The sequence below is a fragment of the Giraffa tippelskirchi genome, chromosome 5, assembly GCF_054371585.1.
Source record: "Giraffa tippelskirchi isolate mGirTip1 chromosome 5, T2T-mGirTip1v1.2.pri, whole genome shotgun sequence".
Classification (NCBI taxonomy): Eukaryota; Metazoa; Chordata; class Mammalia; order Artiodactyla; family Giraffidae; genus Giraffa; species Giraffa tippelskirchi.
In genome coordinates this window covers 50775615-50793636 of record NC_137279.1, presented here as the reverse complement: position 1 = coordinate 50793636, position 18022 = coordinate 50775615, and the positions used below count along the sequence as shown (strand labels likewise).

General features: G+C 40.7%; 1 protein-coding gene across 1 annotated transcript in view; it reads left to right on the top strand.

Moving 5' to 3' along the window:
- LOC145506584 (uncharacterized) overlaps positions 1-16402 on the top strand; it is an 83513-nt gene extending 67111 nt beyond the window's left edge. Inside the window, exon 3 of the mRNA XM_081491574.1 lies at positions 15642-16402. Within this exon, the coding sequence (XP_081347700.1) occupies positions 15642-15728 (87 nt within the window). The 3' untranslated portion in view covers positions 15729-16402. The remainder of the gene's footprint in view (positions 1-15641) is intronic.
- The last annotated feature ends 1620 nt before the right edge of the window (positions 16403-18022 follow it).

Genomic DNA, 18022 nt, shown 5'->3' with positions numbered 1-18022 from the left:
CTATACAGTATTGATGGGGAAGAGACTGGGTAGTTCTGGGTGCTGTTTGGCAGGACATCTTTGGCTGAGACAGTGCAGAAAGGGTCTGAGTGGTCAGAGCTCAGCATGAGACCTTAGAGGACCTGGCAGCATGGATGCTCAACTAACCTCAGCCCTGGACGATGCTTCATGTCAAGACAGCTCTGCTGAAATTGATGGGAGCACTAACAAATCCAGTAAACAAATAATTATCAGGACTTCCGTGTTGGTACAGGGGATAAGAATCTGCCAGCTAATGCAGGGGGTATGGGTTTGATTCCTGGTCTGGGAAGATTTCCCGTGCCACGGAACAACTAAGCCTGTATGCCACAACTACTAAGCCTGTTCCCTAGAGCCCGGGCTCCACAACAAGAGAAGCCACTATGATGAGAAGCCTGTGCATGGCAATGAAGAGTAGCCCCCATTGCTGCAACGAGAGGAAGCTCGTATGCAGCAACTAAGACCTAGTGTAGCCAAAAAATAAATCAATTAATTTAAAAAATTGTCAGATGGAGCTTGACTATTATACTGGGAAAATAGCCATCATCACAATAAAAAGTAACACCAGACTTCCCTTGAACAATCAGACTCAAGGTGTTAAAAAAAAAAAAAATCATGCTTTGTGGCTAAATACATAAGATAAAAAAAGAAATACTGCTCAATATTTCTTCAAGGGCTGTCTGCGGCCCTACCTCATCTGTGAGGCTGTAGCTGGCTAGTCTGACTTACAGTGGCTCTGTTAGGACTTTCCTTTATAACATTTGGTTGCTAATAAATCATGAAGTGATTCTTAGTATTTAGAGAGCTCAATTTATACTTTTACAAAACAATTTTTCACATGGTTCCCCATATTGACGCCAAGTTTTATAAAGCTAAGAGTCATGATTATATCTATCTATATATAGTATTTCTCGGTGTGTCTCACCATACATCAGAGTCAGGCTTTCTCCTTGAATGCTCACCTGAGCTAATGCCAAAGTGCCTTTTCTTCATGTGGAGTGGACAGCTGAGGGCCTGGAGGCTGAGAAGCTGAAGATAGTGTTCACTCAGGCACATTCATGTGGCTAAAATTTTTGAAATATAAGTTGGTTCTTCCTTCATATCTCAGTTGAGTATTATACAAGACCCCTAAACTGTGCCCAATTACTGTTTAGCTGGAATAATTAATTCTACATTCGAATGGAATTCCTTTAGGCTCCAAGCAGATGCCTTATTATGTTAAGGTAGCTTAAATTTGTAGTTCTAGTCCTGAAGAGCTTTTCAGAGGGGAAGGGGTCCTTTGCTCCTTAGTCATGTTAACTATGAAAAATGGTCACAATCAGACTTTTACCTTGGTGAGATGGTTGTACACATGGGTTTTTGTCAGAATCTGCTTAAGAAGAAATAGCAAAAGAGAGTGAGTGAATCAGTGATCTTAAACCAAAAACATTCCCTTGTTGACAAGGTTATTTTCCAAAGTGATGACGCCATATTCACACTTGCAATCTAGTGCTGGATTGAAAGGGTTCACCTATGAAATATTTATCTCCAGAGCTTGCCCAATCGTTGTCTTGACAATGTTCATGTGTGATGACAGAAGGGTCACCGTGTTACTCTGCATGATGCCAAAAACTCAGTGTTTGTGCACCAGTGCCGAATCGAATCTTGAAGACAGAGTTTCAGGTGGAGTAGAAAACAATAGCTTTTGCTAGGCAAAGGGAGATGCAGTAGTGTCCTTGAAAAACTGTGTCCCAATCTGGGAGGATTTGGTGAGGAGTTTTATAGCAGTGGTTCAAGGGTGGGCTTGCTAATAAGGATTAGGGTGTCTACAGGCTCTTTATTCCTTTAATCTGGCCTCAGGTGGTCTCCTGATGAGCTTTTCCAGGTTATCATACTGTGACCTTCTTTGGAATGAAGGGGCTTCCCTGGTGACTCAGATGGTAAAGAATCTGCCTGCAATGCTGGAAATCTGGGTTTGACCCCTGGGCTGGGAAAATCCTCTGGAAAAGGGAATGGCTACCCACTCCAGTATTCTTGCCTGGAGAATCACATGGACAGAGGAGCCTGGTGGGCTACAGGTCATGGGTCGCCAAGAGTTGGACACAACTAAACGACTAACACTTTCACTTTCACTGGAATGAAGAATGCTAATATATTCCATTTGTTGGCGGGTCTTAGTTCCCTGGTAGCAGGGCTTCCCTGGTGGCTCAGACAGTATAGAATCGGACTCAGTGCAGGAGATCTGGGTTCGATTCTTGGGTCCGGAAGATCCCTGGAGAAGGATATGGCTAACCACTCCAGTATTCTTGCCTGGAGAATTCCATGGACAGAGGAGCCTCATGGGATAGTCCACGGGGTCGCAAAGAATCAGACACAACTGAGCAGCTAACACTAGTTCTATAAAGGAACTCAAATATATTGTTCTGTGTATCCCTTGAGGTGGAACAAGGACTCTGCCCCCAGGCTGCATATTGTTTCCTGGCTGCCCTTCCCTTGTCTCCCCATCCCCTGCCCATCCCTGATTAGCAACTGTTCGAATCTGTCCTTTGGAACTCGAGGAAGGACTTGGATGCTGGAGTCTATTCTGGACAAACAGGACACAGGGAACATGGAAAGGCTTGCGTGTCCAGGAGCCCCACTGGGTCCTGCTTGCTTTTATGCCCCACACCCCTGGTGGGGGACAGGTGGTGGAACCACTGTCTAGTGTATCTTGGACGCTAGAACTTGCATATGGAGTGTCTACACTGCATTTGGATTACTTAGGTGAACTGGAAAAGTAACCAGGCCAGCAGAGTGGTGGGCTTTCCCAGTGGGGATGACGCCCTTATAACCATGGACATTCCATAGGTATGAAGGGGCATGAGTCATGAGCCTTTGCCATCATCAGCCACTCTCCTGCACGAGCGTTCCTTCTACACTGCTGCTAAGGGCCCTACGAGAACCTTAAAGAGGGAGAAGGCAAGTTTTTTTTTACTATAATCCTGAGGTATGAATATAAGCAGAGAGTGCTGCCTCCTTACCAAAGTTCAATATTCATCTATTCGGGGAACATTTACGGAGAGGTTTCCATGTGTGGACACCATATCAGGCAGTCAATTCAGTATGAGCAGAACAGAAAGAGCCCCAGTGTTTGTGGCGTTTAGTCCAGTGAACAAACATTCACACAAATCAATGTGTACTTCATTAGCATGTTACTCCTTTCCACCTCAGGTTGAGATCCAGGATGGGGACCCGGCCCATTTCGTCTTTGGACTCCAGTGCCCAGCCCAGCATCTGCAGGAGTGAATGCTGAGATTGCTGAATGGCCCATTCTCAGGCTAATGTCACCTTCTGTGAGGGAAGCTCTTGGGCCCCTGCACCATGGGCTGGTGGTCACTAGTGCTGGTCTGGCTGCTCTCTGTGGCTGAAGCCAGAAAGGATCCAGCCCAGGGTACCAAAGGCAAATGAGTTTAGGTATATAAAGCATCACCTAAAATGTTTAACAGGGGCTTCCCAGGTGGCACAGTGGTAAAGAATCCGCCTGCCAATGCAGGAGATGCAAGAGATGTTGACACCATTTACCTCAGATTGGGACTTGAACTCACATGGTTGGGACTTGAACCCAGCCAAAACCCTGCTTGGGACACGAACCCACATGGCTGAGACTCAGACCCAGCCAAAACTCATGGTACCTAGTTTCAGGACCTAATGAAGCTCAGGTTCTTGATGTCTCATCACAGAAAGAATTCAATGAGAGTTAAAGTGATAGGTAAGAAGTGGATTTATGCAGATTCAGAGAGAAGTACACTCCACAGACAGTGTGGACCATCGCAGCAAAAAGTGGCTGGTTTGTTTTTATAGGCTGGTAATTTCATATGCTAATGAGTGGGAGGATTATTCCATCTATTTTGGGGGAAAGGGTGGAGATTTCCAGGAGTTGGGCCACCACTCACTCCTTGGTCTTTTGACAGTGCCTTGGCACTTCTTGGCACCTCTGGGTGTGTCATTTAGCTTTCTGATTGAGATCAGGGTCTAGTCTTGTCTGCCATCTTGGTCCCATTTGATTCTAATCAGTTTATATTGTGTCCTTGGGCTATGTCATTCTTTCAAATGTTGTGCCCTGCCCCTTTCCCTCCTGTTACAATGTGGGTTCAATCCCTGGGTCAGAAAGATCCCCTGGAGTAGGAACTGACAACCCACTTCAGTATTTTTGCTTGGAAAATTCCATAGACAGAGGAGCCTGGCAGGCTACAGTCCATGAGTTGGACAAAGAGTTGGACAAAACTGAACACACACACACAAAATGTTTAACACATATTAGGTGCTCAAAAATGATTTCCATGGCTGGTGATATTGTTATTCCTAAGTATTTTGTAGTGATGTTGAACTCTTAAATATCCTTGCTGCTACCTAAAGTCTTAATAGAAAAATACACTGAAAGTATTACAAAATGGAATAAGGCAATTTCAAAATGACATTAATGATTCAGCTTTTACCCTTTGATAAATTGCTTTACATTTCTTGGGTTTTGATTTCTTCATGAAGAAAATGATGGAATATGTGATTGTTCCAACGTATATCTCAGACTTCGTTGACCAATTTGTAAACTTCAGCCTCTAAGCTCAACCTCTAAATTTATCAGTTTTCTGGTTTCTCTTAGGAAACTGAGTCAGCATTTCATCTTGCCATCATTAGATCCCCATCTAGTGGTCATAACAGTCAATTGCACATCTTTACATCTTTATTTTTGGTCCCTAGAAAAAAATGGGGAAAGTAAAAATGAATGCTGAGGAGGAATACCGCCAAGCCAATTCATGATTTGAGTTCTGAGCTAGCTCTTGAAATACAGTGACAAATATAGATTGCTAAAGAATAATTGGATGATTTTTTTAGGCTGGAAGTATGCCATACTCTAAAGTTCAGAATTGAGAAGGAAGTGAGCTCGGCATTCTCAGGCCAAGAAAACAATTGTTTTGATGGAGTGGAAGGTCCGTGTAATGGGATGACTGATAGGGACCTGGAACAGTGGACAGGAGAGTTTGGTTCTGACAAGACAGTTTCCTAAGATGGCAAATTCTGTTACTGAATCAGCGGCCTGAGTCAGTGGGGTTCCCAGTCACATTCTCAAAAGCAGTGTGAACCTGAATTCTTTTTCTCTGGGCTTAGAGACAACTGACTGGCGCTTGTCTTAAAGGTTCTTATAGAGCTGTCATCCTTCTCCATACTTCTCTGAAGGCTGTGTAGCATGGGGGTTAAATGTATGGGTTTGGAAATCATGTAAGTCACTTCGTATTCTTGAGAAAGTTATTAACTTCAGTTTCCTTATTTGTAAAATGGCAAAAGGGTGCTGGGTGCAGATAGGAATAGTACGTACTCCATAGGGTTGATATGAAGATTAAATAGTGTAGCCTGTGCATAGAACCTAGTATAAATGCCTGGTGCAAAATAGGTGCCAAAAAGCATAATCAGCATCACTGCCTTTCTTCCTCCCCTGCATCACTTTATTTCCCTCTGCTCTGTATCTCTGAGTTGCTAAGTTTTTTTTAACAAAGATCTCTTTTGTGTCATACTTGTGTAAGAGGGTGTTAAACACAACTGTTCCTCTGGTCTGAAAGCTTTAGAGCAAGTACCAGAAGCCAAGAACTGCAGGTGCAACACTACAAGCACAGAGACTATGAAACCAGCTGGTCCTTTTCTCATCAGCACTGAGCAGGTCCCCGAGGAAAGGCCAAGAATACACAGGGTGTTTCAAGAGGCCGGTGGAGAGCTGCCGATGTGCTGTGTGCCTCTACCTGCCCCACCCACGGCGAGGAGGGAGGCTTTCCCTTCACCTTAAGCCAAAGAGAAAGGAACTGCCTGAGAAAACTCTCCTGGAAAACTTGACATGGGTTCTCTGAAGTTTGAAGAGCCAGCTGTAAGTTAACTGAAAAGAACTTTTTCCAAGAAGACATTCTTCCAAAATGAGGCATCTACAGCAGGAAGGGGCTGGAGATACTTTGTTGGAAACAGAACCTGGGTTGTGGGTGGGGGGCAGGAAGCTTGTAAACAGTCAGCTGAAGGACCAATCACTCCAGGGATCTATGGTCTCCAGGCAGAGGGTTCTCAGAAGAACCTATAATATTATATATATATATATATATAAAATCCATATATTATGTATTGCTTTATATATATATAATCCATATATTATGTATTTCTTCATATATATATATATATATATATATATAAACAGTAGGTCCTTGCTAGTTATCTGTTTTATATATATAGTAGTGTGTATCAGTTAATCCTAAACTCCTAATTTATCCCTCCCTCTGCTGCCTTTTCCCCTTTGGTAACTGTAAGTTTGTGTTCTATGAGTCTATTTCTGTTTTGTAATAAGTTCATTTGTTTCGTTTTTTTAGATTTCACATGTGAGTGATATCACATGATGTTGTCTCTTTCTTACTTCACTCAGTATGGTAATCCCTAGGTCCATCAATGTTGCTGCAAAATGGCATTATTTAATTATTTTATTATGGCTAATAATGCCATTGTAGATAAATAGAAAGATAGATGATACATAGATAGACCACATCTTCTTTTGGAGGTCAATATTCTTAGGTGAATTTGTACCTGAATAAAAGACTAAATTCAAGGAATCTTTAATTATTGGGTGTGATGGAAGTGGCAGAATTGGGCAACAATGACCTTGGGAACTCTCTCTAGGTTGTCTGGTCAGCGAGTCAGCTGGGATTTGGGGCACCCCTTCTCCAGTGGTCAGTGAGATGTGCCTCTGGCACCCTCCCATGAGGGGACAGGGCTGAGTATGCCACGGGCCCACGGTCTGCAGGTGCTGGCTGCCTGCTTCTTCAGCGAGCTCCCAAGAACAGCCAGCACCCAAATCCACGCTGCTAGGTGACCAATAAGTTTACTTGCAGACTTGCCCTGAAAGAAAGGGGAGCATTTTGGGGCTAGAGCCACATGGTGAGGTCACCTGTAATGCTCTGGTCCTGCCCATCTCTCATAAGGACAACGGGAGGGAAAAAGACCTATATTTTCTTTTTTCTTGCTGGTCCTCATTTTGTAAGTTTCCTCCTTTTTCTGTTTACTCTATCGATCTTTTCCAATGAAATGCACCCAAGCTCTGGAACATGACTTTGAAGGAAACTAGTTGCCTCACATGATAATGGGTTAGTGTTAACTAAAAAGGAGGTTTCTTATTATCTACCACTGTAACAATTTTCTGCCAAATGGTTTGACCTGCATGAAGATTTAGAAGGCAGGTTGCTCAGGTCTGTGGGTGACATGAAGCTGCGAGAGAGACGGGTAGAGGTAGAGAATATCTAGATGGCAGAACAAAAATTCATAAAGATTTCAGCATATACATTAACGAGAAAGTAGAGCAAGGTCAAATATAAATTCATTCATCTTAAAAATACTACAAAGTACAAATGGGAGAACTTATCTTAATAGGGATTCATGTGGAAAATAACTGATAGCTTAGTAGATGCAAGCTCCAAATGAACCAAGAGTATAATGCAGTTGACAAAGAAGTTAGTTCAAACTTAGGTGTTGGGAAGAACAGGAACAGTTAGTTCCTCAAGTTCACTGGCTGGCCCAGATCTGGAATATCCTACACTCTTCTGGGAGCCATGTTTTAAAAGGGCCAATGACAACTTGATGAGGAGTAAGAATAATAGGGTAGTATCTCATGAAGAAAGGTTTAAAGAACTGAATATATTTAGTTTGAAGACAACAAGATTTCCTTGTCACATAATGGCTCTTTTTAAATTTTGAAGGGCTATTATCCAATCACTCAATAAAATATCCATGGTTATATTGAAGAAAAAAAAATTTTTTTTTTCCTGGAGTGAAACTATACAAATTGGTTAAATTCACAGGAAAATGATTGTTAGAACCAAAGAAAAAACAAAATAACAAACAAACAAAATTTTTCAGACATTTACTTTCCCGAAATTGTGACAGATTCCTTTACAGAGAAGTGCCCTCCCCTAGTGCTGGAGTCCTGAAAGCAGAGACTGGGGGCTGGCCCTCACAGAGGAGAGTCCTGGAGGGAAGGTCTCTGAGTTATGCCAAGTGCTTTGTGGCAGAGATTGCTAGTTGCCTATCCAGTGTAAATACATTCTCTCTTTTTCTCAAAAAATAGAGAACCATGATTCCATATGAGGCAGCAATACCGCCAGTCAAAAACTTAATTTCCCAATCCTTTCCAGTTAAATAGGGTCACGTATCTAAGTTCAGGACAAAAAGTTGTGAATGGAAGGGATTTGCGTGACTTCTGGGAAGACTAATTAAGGAGAATTGATTAGCTGGGAAGTACACTTTTTTGCCCTTTCTCCTTTCCTCTGCTAGATGCAATGGCTGGCTCTCCAGCAGCCATATTGGACCACAATATGACATTGAGTATAGAAGTTATGCTCCAGGATGGTATAGCAAAAAGATAAAAAAGAAACATGAGTAACTAATTTTGATAGCTCTGATGTTCAGTACATATTTATTGGATGTTTATTATGCTTCAGGCAGTGTTCTAAGCAGTTGGTGAACAAAACATAGGATCTGTCCTCATCAATCTTAAACAAGTGAGGGAACCAGAGATGCTTACTATATTATACAAACTCTGGGGTTATGGGGCATTTACATGGAATGAAATGAGGCCCTCTGAAAGTGTACAAAAGAGTAGTCCTGATGGGAGCTTACATTGTAGTAGTGTACTTTTAATCTTGATTGGATAGCTAAGAACAGTGAGATGTACAGATATTCAGTTATTTCCCAAGAGTACTCAAAAGATTGGGATTCAATCCTAGGTGTGTATGATTCTGAGACACACCTTAACCATTTATCTCAACTGGTTCAAGGGCAGTAGGAGAAGGGCAGGAGCATATGCAGAGAAACAGAAAAAGAACCAGGAGAATGTGACATTTTAGAAGTACAAGAGAGGGAGGCAGAGAATTACAAGAAAGAGGAGGGATAAAGAGAAGTTAAGGAAGATGAGGACCCATAACAGGCAAGAGTTGGAGAGTACTCATTCTTGACCTTTAAGAGATCAATTTTAGTAAGAACATTCCTTGCCTACTTTAATTCTCTAAACTTGATTCTTTTTTCTCTCATAACAGGTTTATAAAATCTTTCATTTTTATATGTCTATTATTGAGACTTATGTTAAAAATAGATTTCAGCAACTGTTCAGTAGTATAATTATTTCTATGACATCAATAGTACATTCAGTACCGATTTCTTTTGTTGTCAGTCTACCAAATGCCACCAAGAATTGCACATTGTACAGTGATGGCAGCTGTTTTGCAGACATTTAAGTATAGAACTGAGATGTTTTTCACAAATAACTTTTTAAATTCACATCCGTGGACCTGGAAGGTGTTTGTGCACCATATGCTTCTTTTTCTTCAACTGTTAACTAATAAATAACATTGTCAAAATCACTACTGAGAAGTGTACATTCTCATTTTATTTTGGTGGATATGGATGTTATGTTTCTAAAAATGTTTCCTTCTATGAATTTGTCTTCATAGTTCTGAAGAAAACTGCCCTTTTGCTTATCAAGGAACGGTGGTAAGTTGTAAAAATCTCCAGAAACTCTAAAGATTTAAAATATATCTCCTAAAATGAAAAAAAAAAAAAAAATCTCCTAAAATGATCTGAGTTTGAAAGCTAGAATGGAAGGAAAGGCAAGAAATTACAGAGTAAACTACCTGCTACTGTTCTTCAACTTCATCTTGCCTTCTCCCATGCTTCTCACTGTCTTCCTTACCTCTGTATGCTGGCCTTACTGTCGATTAACAAAGATGTACAACTTGAGAGTTGTGAGTTAAATTTTATTTGGGGCAAAATGAGGACTGCAGCCCAGGAGGCAACATCTCAGATAACTCTGAAAGACCGCTCCAAAGCAACAGTGGAAGAAGGTCAATATATAAGGTTTTAGTGAAGGGGAATTTCAGTACCATGAAGCACTCATTTTACAAAAGGTTCTTTGTTAGTCATGAGACTCTGATATCACCATGAAGGGATTTAGTGCTTCTCTAGATATGAGGAGATGCAAGGATTGAGATCATAAAATCTGTTCCTAAAAACATCTAACTATCTGAACACCTGTCCCACCAGATTCCCTGGAGCACAGAGTGCCTCACTCCACTCTAAACTCTCTCAGAGATTGCTGAAGGTCAACAGCTATAGCAGCCGTGCGTGGTTCAGTCTCCATTGAGGCAGATGACAAATGCATTTGTTGTTCAGTCATTGGCAATGCTCTTGGAAAGTACCAATTTGTAGTTGACACTACCCAATGTAAGAAGGGAAAGTTTATTTCCATATTTAGCGATGAGAATGAAGGCTCTTCAGCATAGCTGAGGTTAATGCCATGAAATATTTCTTGGAAGAGAAAGACAATTATTCTGGATTTGATGAATAAGGAGGAGAGCAGTGTTAATAACATGTCATGAGCCCACGAGATAACAAACGAATAACTGTAGAAAGAGATACTTGTTTTCTCCTAAATAGTTTGTGAAAGAGCTGTGGTATGTAAATGTGCCCTGAGGGTATGTAATAAACATGGGGAGTGAGAAACTCTATCTCTGTCCTGAGAATGCAACCTGTGCCAGACTCCCTCTTGGGCTGTGATTACTTCCTACAATGATGACTGATTTGGTTAGAATATAGGTGGGGAGAAGTTGATCAAACCAGGAGTCAAAAGTATTGAGAGTCAAAAGCGGGCACATGTGCCTGCTACATGTTGGTACACAGAGAGACAGCCCTTGCAGCCAAGCATGTACATGCCTCTGGCTCCAGCCACTGCTGTCACTTGCCTTGTCTCTTGCCGCTGGACTCCAACAGCTATTGTAGCCACTGCGAACTCCACATAGGTATTGCCACCAAGTTGTGCGTGCTGAGTGCTAAGTTGTGTCTGACTCTTTGTAACATATAGACTGTAGCCTGCCAGGTTTCTCTGTTCATGGGATTGTCCAGACAAAAATACTGGAATGGGTTGCCATTTCTTTCTCCAGGGGATCTTCCTGACCCAGGGATGGAACTCGGGTCTCCTGCATTGCATGCAGACTCTTTACCATCTGAGCTTGCCACCAAGATTACATGCCAAAGATTACAATGTCATGGACAACAGCTGCCTGAGCTGACAAGATCCCATGCCCCTCCATGAGACACCACATGCCCCCACACTTTGTACCCCTCACCACTCTACCTGTGGCCAGTACACACTCTAGCATGTTCCTACCTGCAGGTAAAGGTCTTTCCTTACTTAAATCAATCAATCATCTCTGAAAGAGGTGACTGCTTCTTCAAATCACAGGGCTTCCAGCCCTGCCAAATGAGGATGCCTGGCTCGTCAGTGGGCAGCTGTGAAGCATATCCTACCAGGACAGGAAGCAACTCAGCAGCCCCAACCAGCTGCTGAGAAAGGCAGAAGGAGGGGACCAATTCCTCAAATGCACAGATGCCAACATAAGTAAATAGTGGTCACCAAGAATCAGGTAACCATGACACCACCAAAGTAAATGAATGTGATCTAATAACTGACCCTAAGGAAAGGAAGATCTATGAACAGCCTGATAATGAATTCAGAATAATCCTTTTAAAGAAATTCAGTGAATTATAAGAAAACACAGATAGACGACTAAACTAGATTAGGAAAGCAATGCACACACAAAATGAAAAGTTCAACAAAGGAATAGAAACCATTAAAGAAAACCCACAGAAATACTAGAGCTGAAAAATAGTGAAAAAAACAAAATATTCAATAGGGATCTTTGTTAGCAGATGTAACCACCCAGAAGAGGAATCAATGAACTTCAAGGCAGATCATTTGAAATTATCCAGAGGAACAAAAAGGAAAAGCAAAAAGTGTGAGAAAACCTATGTGAATTATATGATACTACCAATAAAAATAAATTTATGCATTATTTGAGTCACAGAAAGAGAAGAGAGGGAGATATCACCTCACACCTGTTAGAATTGCTATTATCAAAAAGACAAGAGATAGGTATTGCTGAGGAATTAGAGAAAACACTTGTGAAATGTTGGTGGGAATGCAAACTGGTATAGTCATTATGAACAATGGTATGGAGTTTCCTAAAAAATTAAAAATATAGCTACCATATGATCTAGCAATCCCATTTCTTAGTTTATATCCAAAGAAAATAAGAGCATATCCCAAAGACATATCTGCATTCTTATGTTCACAGCAGCATTAATCATAGTAGCCAAGACATGGAAGCAACCTATGTGTCTGTCAACAGATGAATGGATAAAGAAAACATCATACATGTCACATTTTACATATATCACATTATATATATATATATATATACAATAAATATATGTGAATACACACAACAAAATATTACATAGTCTTAAAGAAGGAAATTCTGCCACTTATGATATGGATGAACCTAGAGGAAATTTTGCCAAGTAAAATAAGTCTGACACGGAAAGACAAATATCATACAATCTCACCATGATGTAGAATCTAAAAAGAGTCAAACTCATAGTAACAGAGAGTAGAATGGCAATTACTACAGTTTGGGGAGTGAGGGAAAAGGGAGATATTGATCAAAGGGTACAAACTTTCACTTATAAGGTAAACTTTTGCAAACCTAGTGTATAGCATGGTGACTGATAAATATTAATGTATGCTTGAAGTTTGCTTAGAGAGTAGATCTCAAGAGGTCTCAACAAACTAAAAAAAAAAGATAACTGTGGGTGGTGATGACTATGGTAACTAGGTAGATTGTGGTAATCATTTCACAACATATACAATGTATCATAATATCATGGCATATACTTTCTGCATTTATATGCAATTTGTCCAAAATAAATAAAAAACACTTTAAAGTACTATTGAATTCAGGATGGAGTTTTCTGGGTTTTTGTTGTCGTTTTACCTTTTATCATTTCAACCAGCGGGATTACAGGTGCATCTCTTTTTCACTAGCAAAGAGGAAGAAATTAGCAAAGCCTACTGTTGGTTAGCCTGCTGACTGCTGCACTGGGAGGTAGGTTCCTTTGCTGTGAGCACAGGTTCAGTGAGAGGAGAAAGGGAGAAATGATCTCTTGCCTCTTCAAGTCAGACACTGGATATGTTGATATGTTACCTCATTTAATCTTCACAGCTCTGAGATAAATATTTTTAGATCTTCTCTAAAGATCTAGAATTTTTATATTAGTGACCTGGAATATCAGAGAGGTTAACAATATTCTTATGGTCACACTGTTAGAATTGAGCCAGAACATAGGTTTTTTTTTCCCCTTTTTTTTAAACATGTTTTTTGGCAGGACCATGGTATAGCCATAAAAGAAAGGAGTTTTATTAATGGGGAGGGGCTCACAGGCAAACTCAGACCAGAAACTATTGATTATCTCACCCACTGTTGCAGAAAACTTAAAACACTTTCCCACTACAGTGGTACACAGGACATGCAAACTGAATTCACATCTCCTGCAGAGCCAGCTTGGCTCTGCTTTCTTCTATAGCAATTAGGTACTGCAACAAAAATAGCAAGGACAATGGCAACACAGTAGCTGAACTCTCAGTAGTTGGAAGTAAAGTACCTTTGGAAGGAGAACACCTGGAAAAGTGGCAGCTTGGTTAACAGAGCAGGTCAGGACAAATGACTGGATCAGTATGGATACAAGTGACATGTCCAGATTGGAATTCCAGACAGGGACCCAGACTGGAGAACTAGGCTCACAAAAGAAGTGGCTCCAGGCGATGACAAAAATATCACTCCAGATTCTCTTTTTAAAGGGCTCTGTAAGTCCATTTGCCAAATGTATTTTCCAACTTTTAGAATATTATGTATGAGTCACTTGCAAAGAGTGATTTTGATTTCATACTTCTGTTGTATTTAAGAGTATCCTCCACTTATTCTCAGGAAGAGGTGACCGAGTTGAGTGGATCCAATGATACTGACAACTGCAATGTCATCCCTCACAGAACTGTGCCTTTTCGAGGTATTATTCTATCCTTCTATCCTTCCCATTTCAGTAAGTCAGTCTTTGCTTAGACACAATTTCTTGTGCAATGTGACTTGAAGGTTAAATGGCTTATTGGGAATGTCTTTCTAGGCCTTTGCTCAAATCGTTCCCTTTCATCTCTAATTTCCTAGCCCTTAAAATGTTTAATTTTCGCCTTTAAAATCTACTGATACACACAATGATACAGATGCGTCTTAAAAACATTATGCTAAGTGAAAGAAGCCTTACAGAAAAAGAGTCCATACTCTATGACCCCATTTATATGCAATTCAAGAGTAAGTAAAATTAATTTATGGTAGAAAAAATTAAAATTGTTTGTCTCTGGGAGTGGGAACAGGGGTTGTGGAGGTGCATGAGGAAACTTTCTGAGGTTATGCTGATGTCATATATCTTGATAGGGGTGTGGGTTACAAAGGTGTTTGCATTGTTTAAGACTTGGTGAATATGCCCTTTCAATGTATATAAATTTAATATATATAAATTTGCATAAGATACTGCAAATAAATATTAAACTCTGGTTAATTATATACATGCTGAAGTATTTAAGGGGAAGTGTATTGATATCTTCACTTTACTTTGAAATGCATTGAACAATAAGACTGATAAAAGGCTAGATAAAAGGATGACTAGATAAAGAGGTATATGAGGAAGCAAGTATGATAAATATTAATGATAGTATTAAATGATGAGTGATATATCAATGTTTGCTGTAAAATCCTTTTAATTTTGCTTTTGTTTGGAATTTTTTCATACTAAAATATTGGAAGGAATCAAAGATAATCTAATTTTTGTGATTTAAAAATTGCACTTGATCTTCATTTGCAAAATCAAGATAAAAAAGGTTTAAAAGGTATACACATCAGAATGGATTTCCCTGGTGGCTCAGATGGTAAAGAATCTGCCTACAATGTAGGAGACCCAGGTTTGACACCTGGGTCAGGAAGATACCCTGGAGAAGGGGATGGTAACCCACTCCAGTATTCTTGCCTGGAGAATTCCATGGACAGAGGAGCCTGGTGGGCTACAGTCCATGGGTTCATGAAGAGTCAGACATGACTGAATGACTAAGCACAAGCACACACATCAGAATATCATGAAACCTGAATTAAGAATCACTCTTGTAGATGCAGAATTATATATCTTTATACTTTTCAATGAGCTTTCCAGGTGGCGCTAGTGGTAAAGAACCCACCAGCCAATGCAGGAGACATAAGAGATGCAGGTTTGATCCCTGGGTCGGGAAGATCCTCTGGAGGAGGGCGTGGCAACCCACTCCAGGATTCTTACCTGGAAAATCCCATGGACAGCAAAGCTTGGCAGGTTACAATCCATGGGGTTGCAAAGAGTACAAAACAGCTGAAGCAACTTAGCATGCACCACAAGCATATCTTCCAATACTGAGCACATATTTCCTAATTTTTAGAGAGCTAGTTTGATTGAGAAAAACAGAGCAGTGTATTACACATTCTCTAATATAGTCCCCAGTATCCCTATCTCCTGGTATTCATATCCTGTGTAATCAATCTCCCTGCCTTGAGTGTGGGCTGGATTTACTGATTTGCTTCAACAAATAGAACAAGGTAGAAGTAATTGAGATTATCCTGAGACTAGATTATGAAAAGTCTGTGGTTTCCATCTTGGGCACTCTCTGGCTTTCTCTTTTTCAGGTCACCATGCCATGCTATGGGAACACTCAGGCAGCTTATGGAGCAGCAGACCATGGCAAGGAAGAAAGGCCTGTGGCAACCATGTGAGCCTGGAAGCAAATCTTCTGAGGCATTCCGGCAGCCATGCTACTGAGCTTGGAAGTGGATTCTCTGGCCCCAGTTGAGCCTTCAAATGATCATAGCACCAGCTGACAGCTTAATGCAAGCTCCTGAGGAAGCCTGGGTCATAACCACCCTTCTAAGCTGCTACCAAATCCTGACCCACAGAAACTGTATAAGATAATAAATGTTTGTTGTTTTGGGCTTCCCAGGTAGCGCTGGGGTAAAGAATCTGCCTGTCAATGCAGGGGACAGATGCAGGTTCAATCCGTGGATCGAAAAGATCCCCTGGCAAAGGGCATGACCACTCCAGTATTCTTGCCTGGAGAATCCCATGACAGAGGAGCTTGGAGGGCTACAGTTCATAGGATCAAAAAGAGTCAGACAGGACTGAAGTGACTTACAGCACACCTACTTGTTGTTTTAAGCTGCTCAGTTTGGGGTAATTTATTTTGCAGAAATAACTGTTTTCCTTTGCTCCTTCTTTTCTATCTCCTCTTCCTGCTCTTCTGTCTTTTTTTGGTGGCACCATGTCCTAAGAATTATTCTGGATGCATTTACCTATATTCACCCGTTTCGTTGTTACTAGATACCTTTGTGTTAGCATTATTCCTATAATAAAGGCAAAGAAGCTCAAGATAAACAGCATACTCAAAGGTAAATACTTACTGTGACAGACTTTTAACTTGTGTCTTTATGATTTCAAAGCCCATGCCCTCTCCCTAGTTCACAGAGCCCTCAGGCCCCACAGTCTGCCACCTGCATGGTTGCCTAGTACATAGTACATGCCCAGTACACGGCTGAGGGATTTGACTGGTGTGGGGACTACAGAACCTTCTTTCCTATTTAGTTCATTAGGCTGTTCAGATCTAGCTTTAAGGATTTCCATTTGAAAAGAGAGTGTTGAACGATATTCTAAACTTAGTTGAACAGAGCATACCAAAATATTGAGGAGCAAGAACTAGATGAATACAAAGGATAACACACATTTACTCAGTCTCTTGCATTCCAGGAATTGTGCTCATAAACATATTGCAGAAAAGACTTCTGCTTTTCCAAATTCTGAGCTATCTGAAAGTTCAAATAATTGGAATTGTTTTTTCACTCTGCATGGGAAATAAAGACAAAAAGGGACGCTTTTATTAGAATTCAGATACACATGTGCACATGCATTTTCTGAGACACATTTTCTTGGGGTCATCAAAATTCAAGTCAACCTCTATCTTTCACAGTTTTAGGACAGGAAACTACAAGATTTCTTAGTGTTTTTTGAATTACTGAATACTTAAAACTCAGCATTCAAAAGACCAAGATCATGGCATCTGTTCCCATCACTTCATGGCAAATATATGGGGAAAAAATGGAAACAGTGATAGATCTTACTTTCGTGGGCTCCCAAATCACTGCAGACAGTGACTGCAGACAGTGACTGCAGTCATGAAATTAAAAGACGCTTGCTTCTTGGAAGTAAAGCTATGACCAACCTAGACAGCATATTAAAAAGCAGAGACATTACTTTGCTGACAAAGGTCTGCAGAGTCAAAGCTATGATTTTTCCATTAGTCATGTATGGGTGTAAAAATTGAACCATAAAAAAGGTTGAGTGCCGAAAATTAATGCTTTTGAACTGTGATGCTGGAGAAGACTCTTGAGAGTCCCTTGAACAGCAAGGAGATCCAACCAGTCAATCCTAAAGGAAATCAGTCCTGAATATGCATTGGAAGGACTGATGCTGAAGCTGAAGCTCCAATACTTTGGCCACCTGATGTGAAGAGCTGACTCATTGGAAAATACCCTGATGCTGGAAAAGATTGAAGGCAAGAGGAGAAAGGGACGACAGAGGATGGGATGGTTGGATGGTATCACCAACTCAATGGACATGAGTTCGAGCAAACTCCAGGAGATAGTGAAGGACTGGAAGGAAGCCTGGCATGCTGTAGTCCATGGGATCGCAAAGAGTCAGACACGACTGAGCGACTGAACAACAAGAAAAATTAATTTTGGTATCAATGTAATGTTTTAATTTTATACACACATACATGCACACAAGCACATATATTAGAAAATGGATGTATTTATATAGCTCTCAGACATGAAATCCCTCTGGATATACAGGCTTACAATAATAAGCATAAAATTTAGATCTTTATTATGGCATTTATCCCCAGATCTGCTTTGGTTCAGATTCACTTGTAGTTTTTTCTTTTTCATAAACTGAGCTTTTGGAGATTGGTAACTATGTCTTACTCAGTGTTTGCGTTCTTCAAAAAATGTAACCCTTT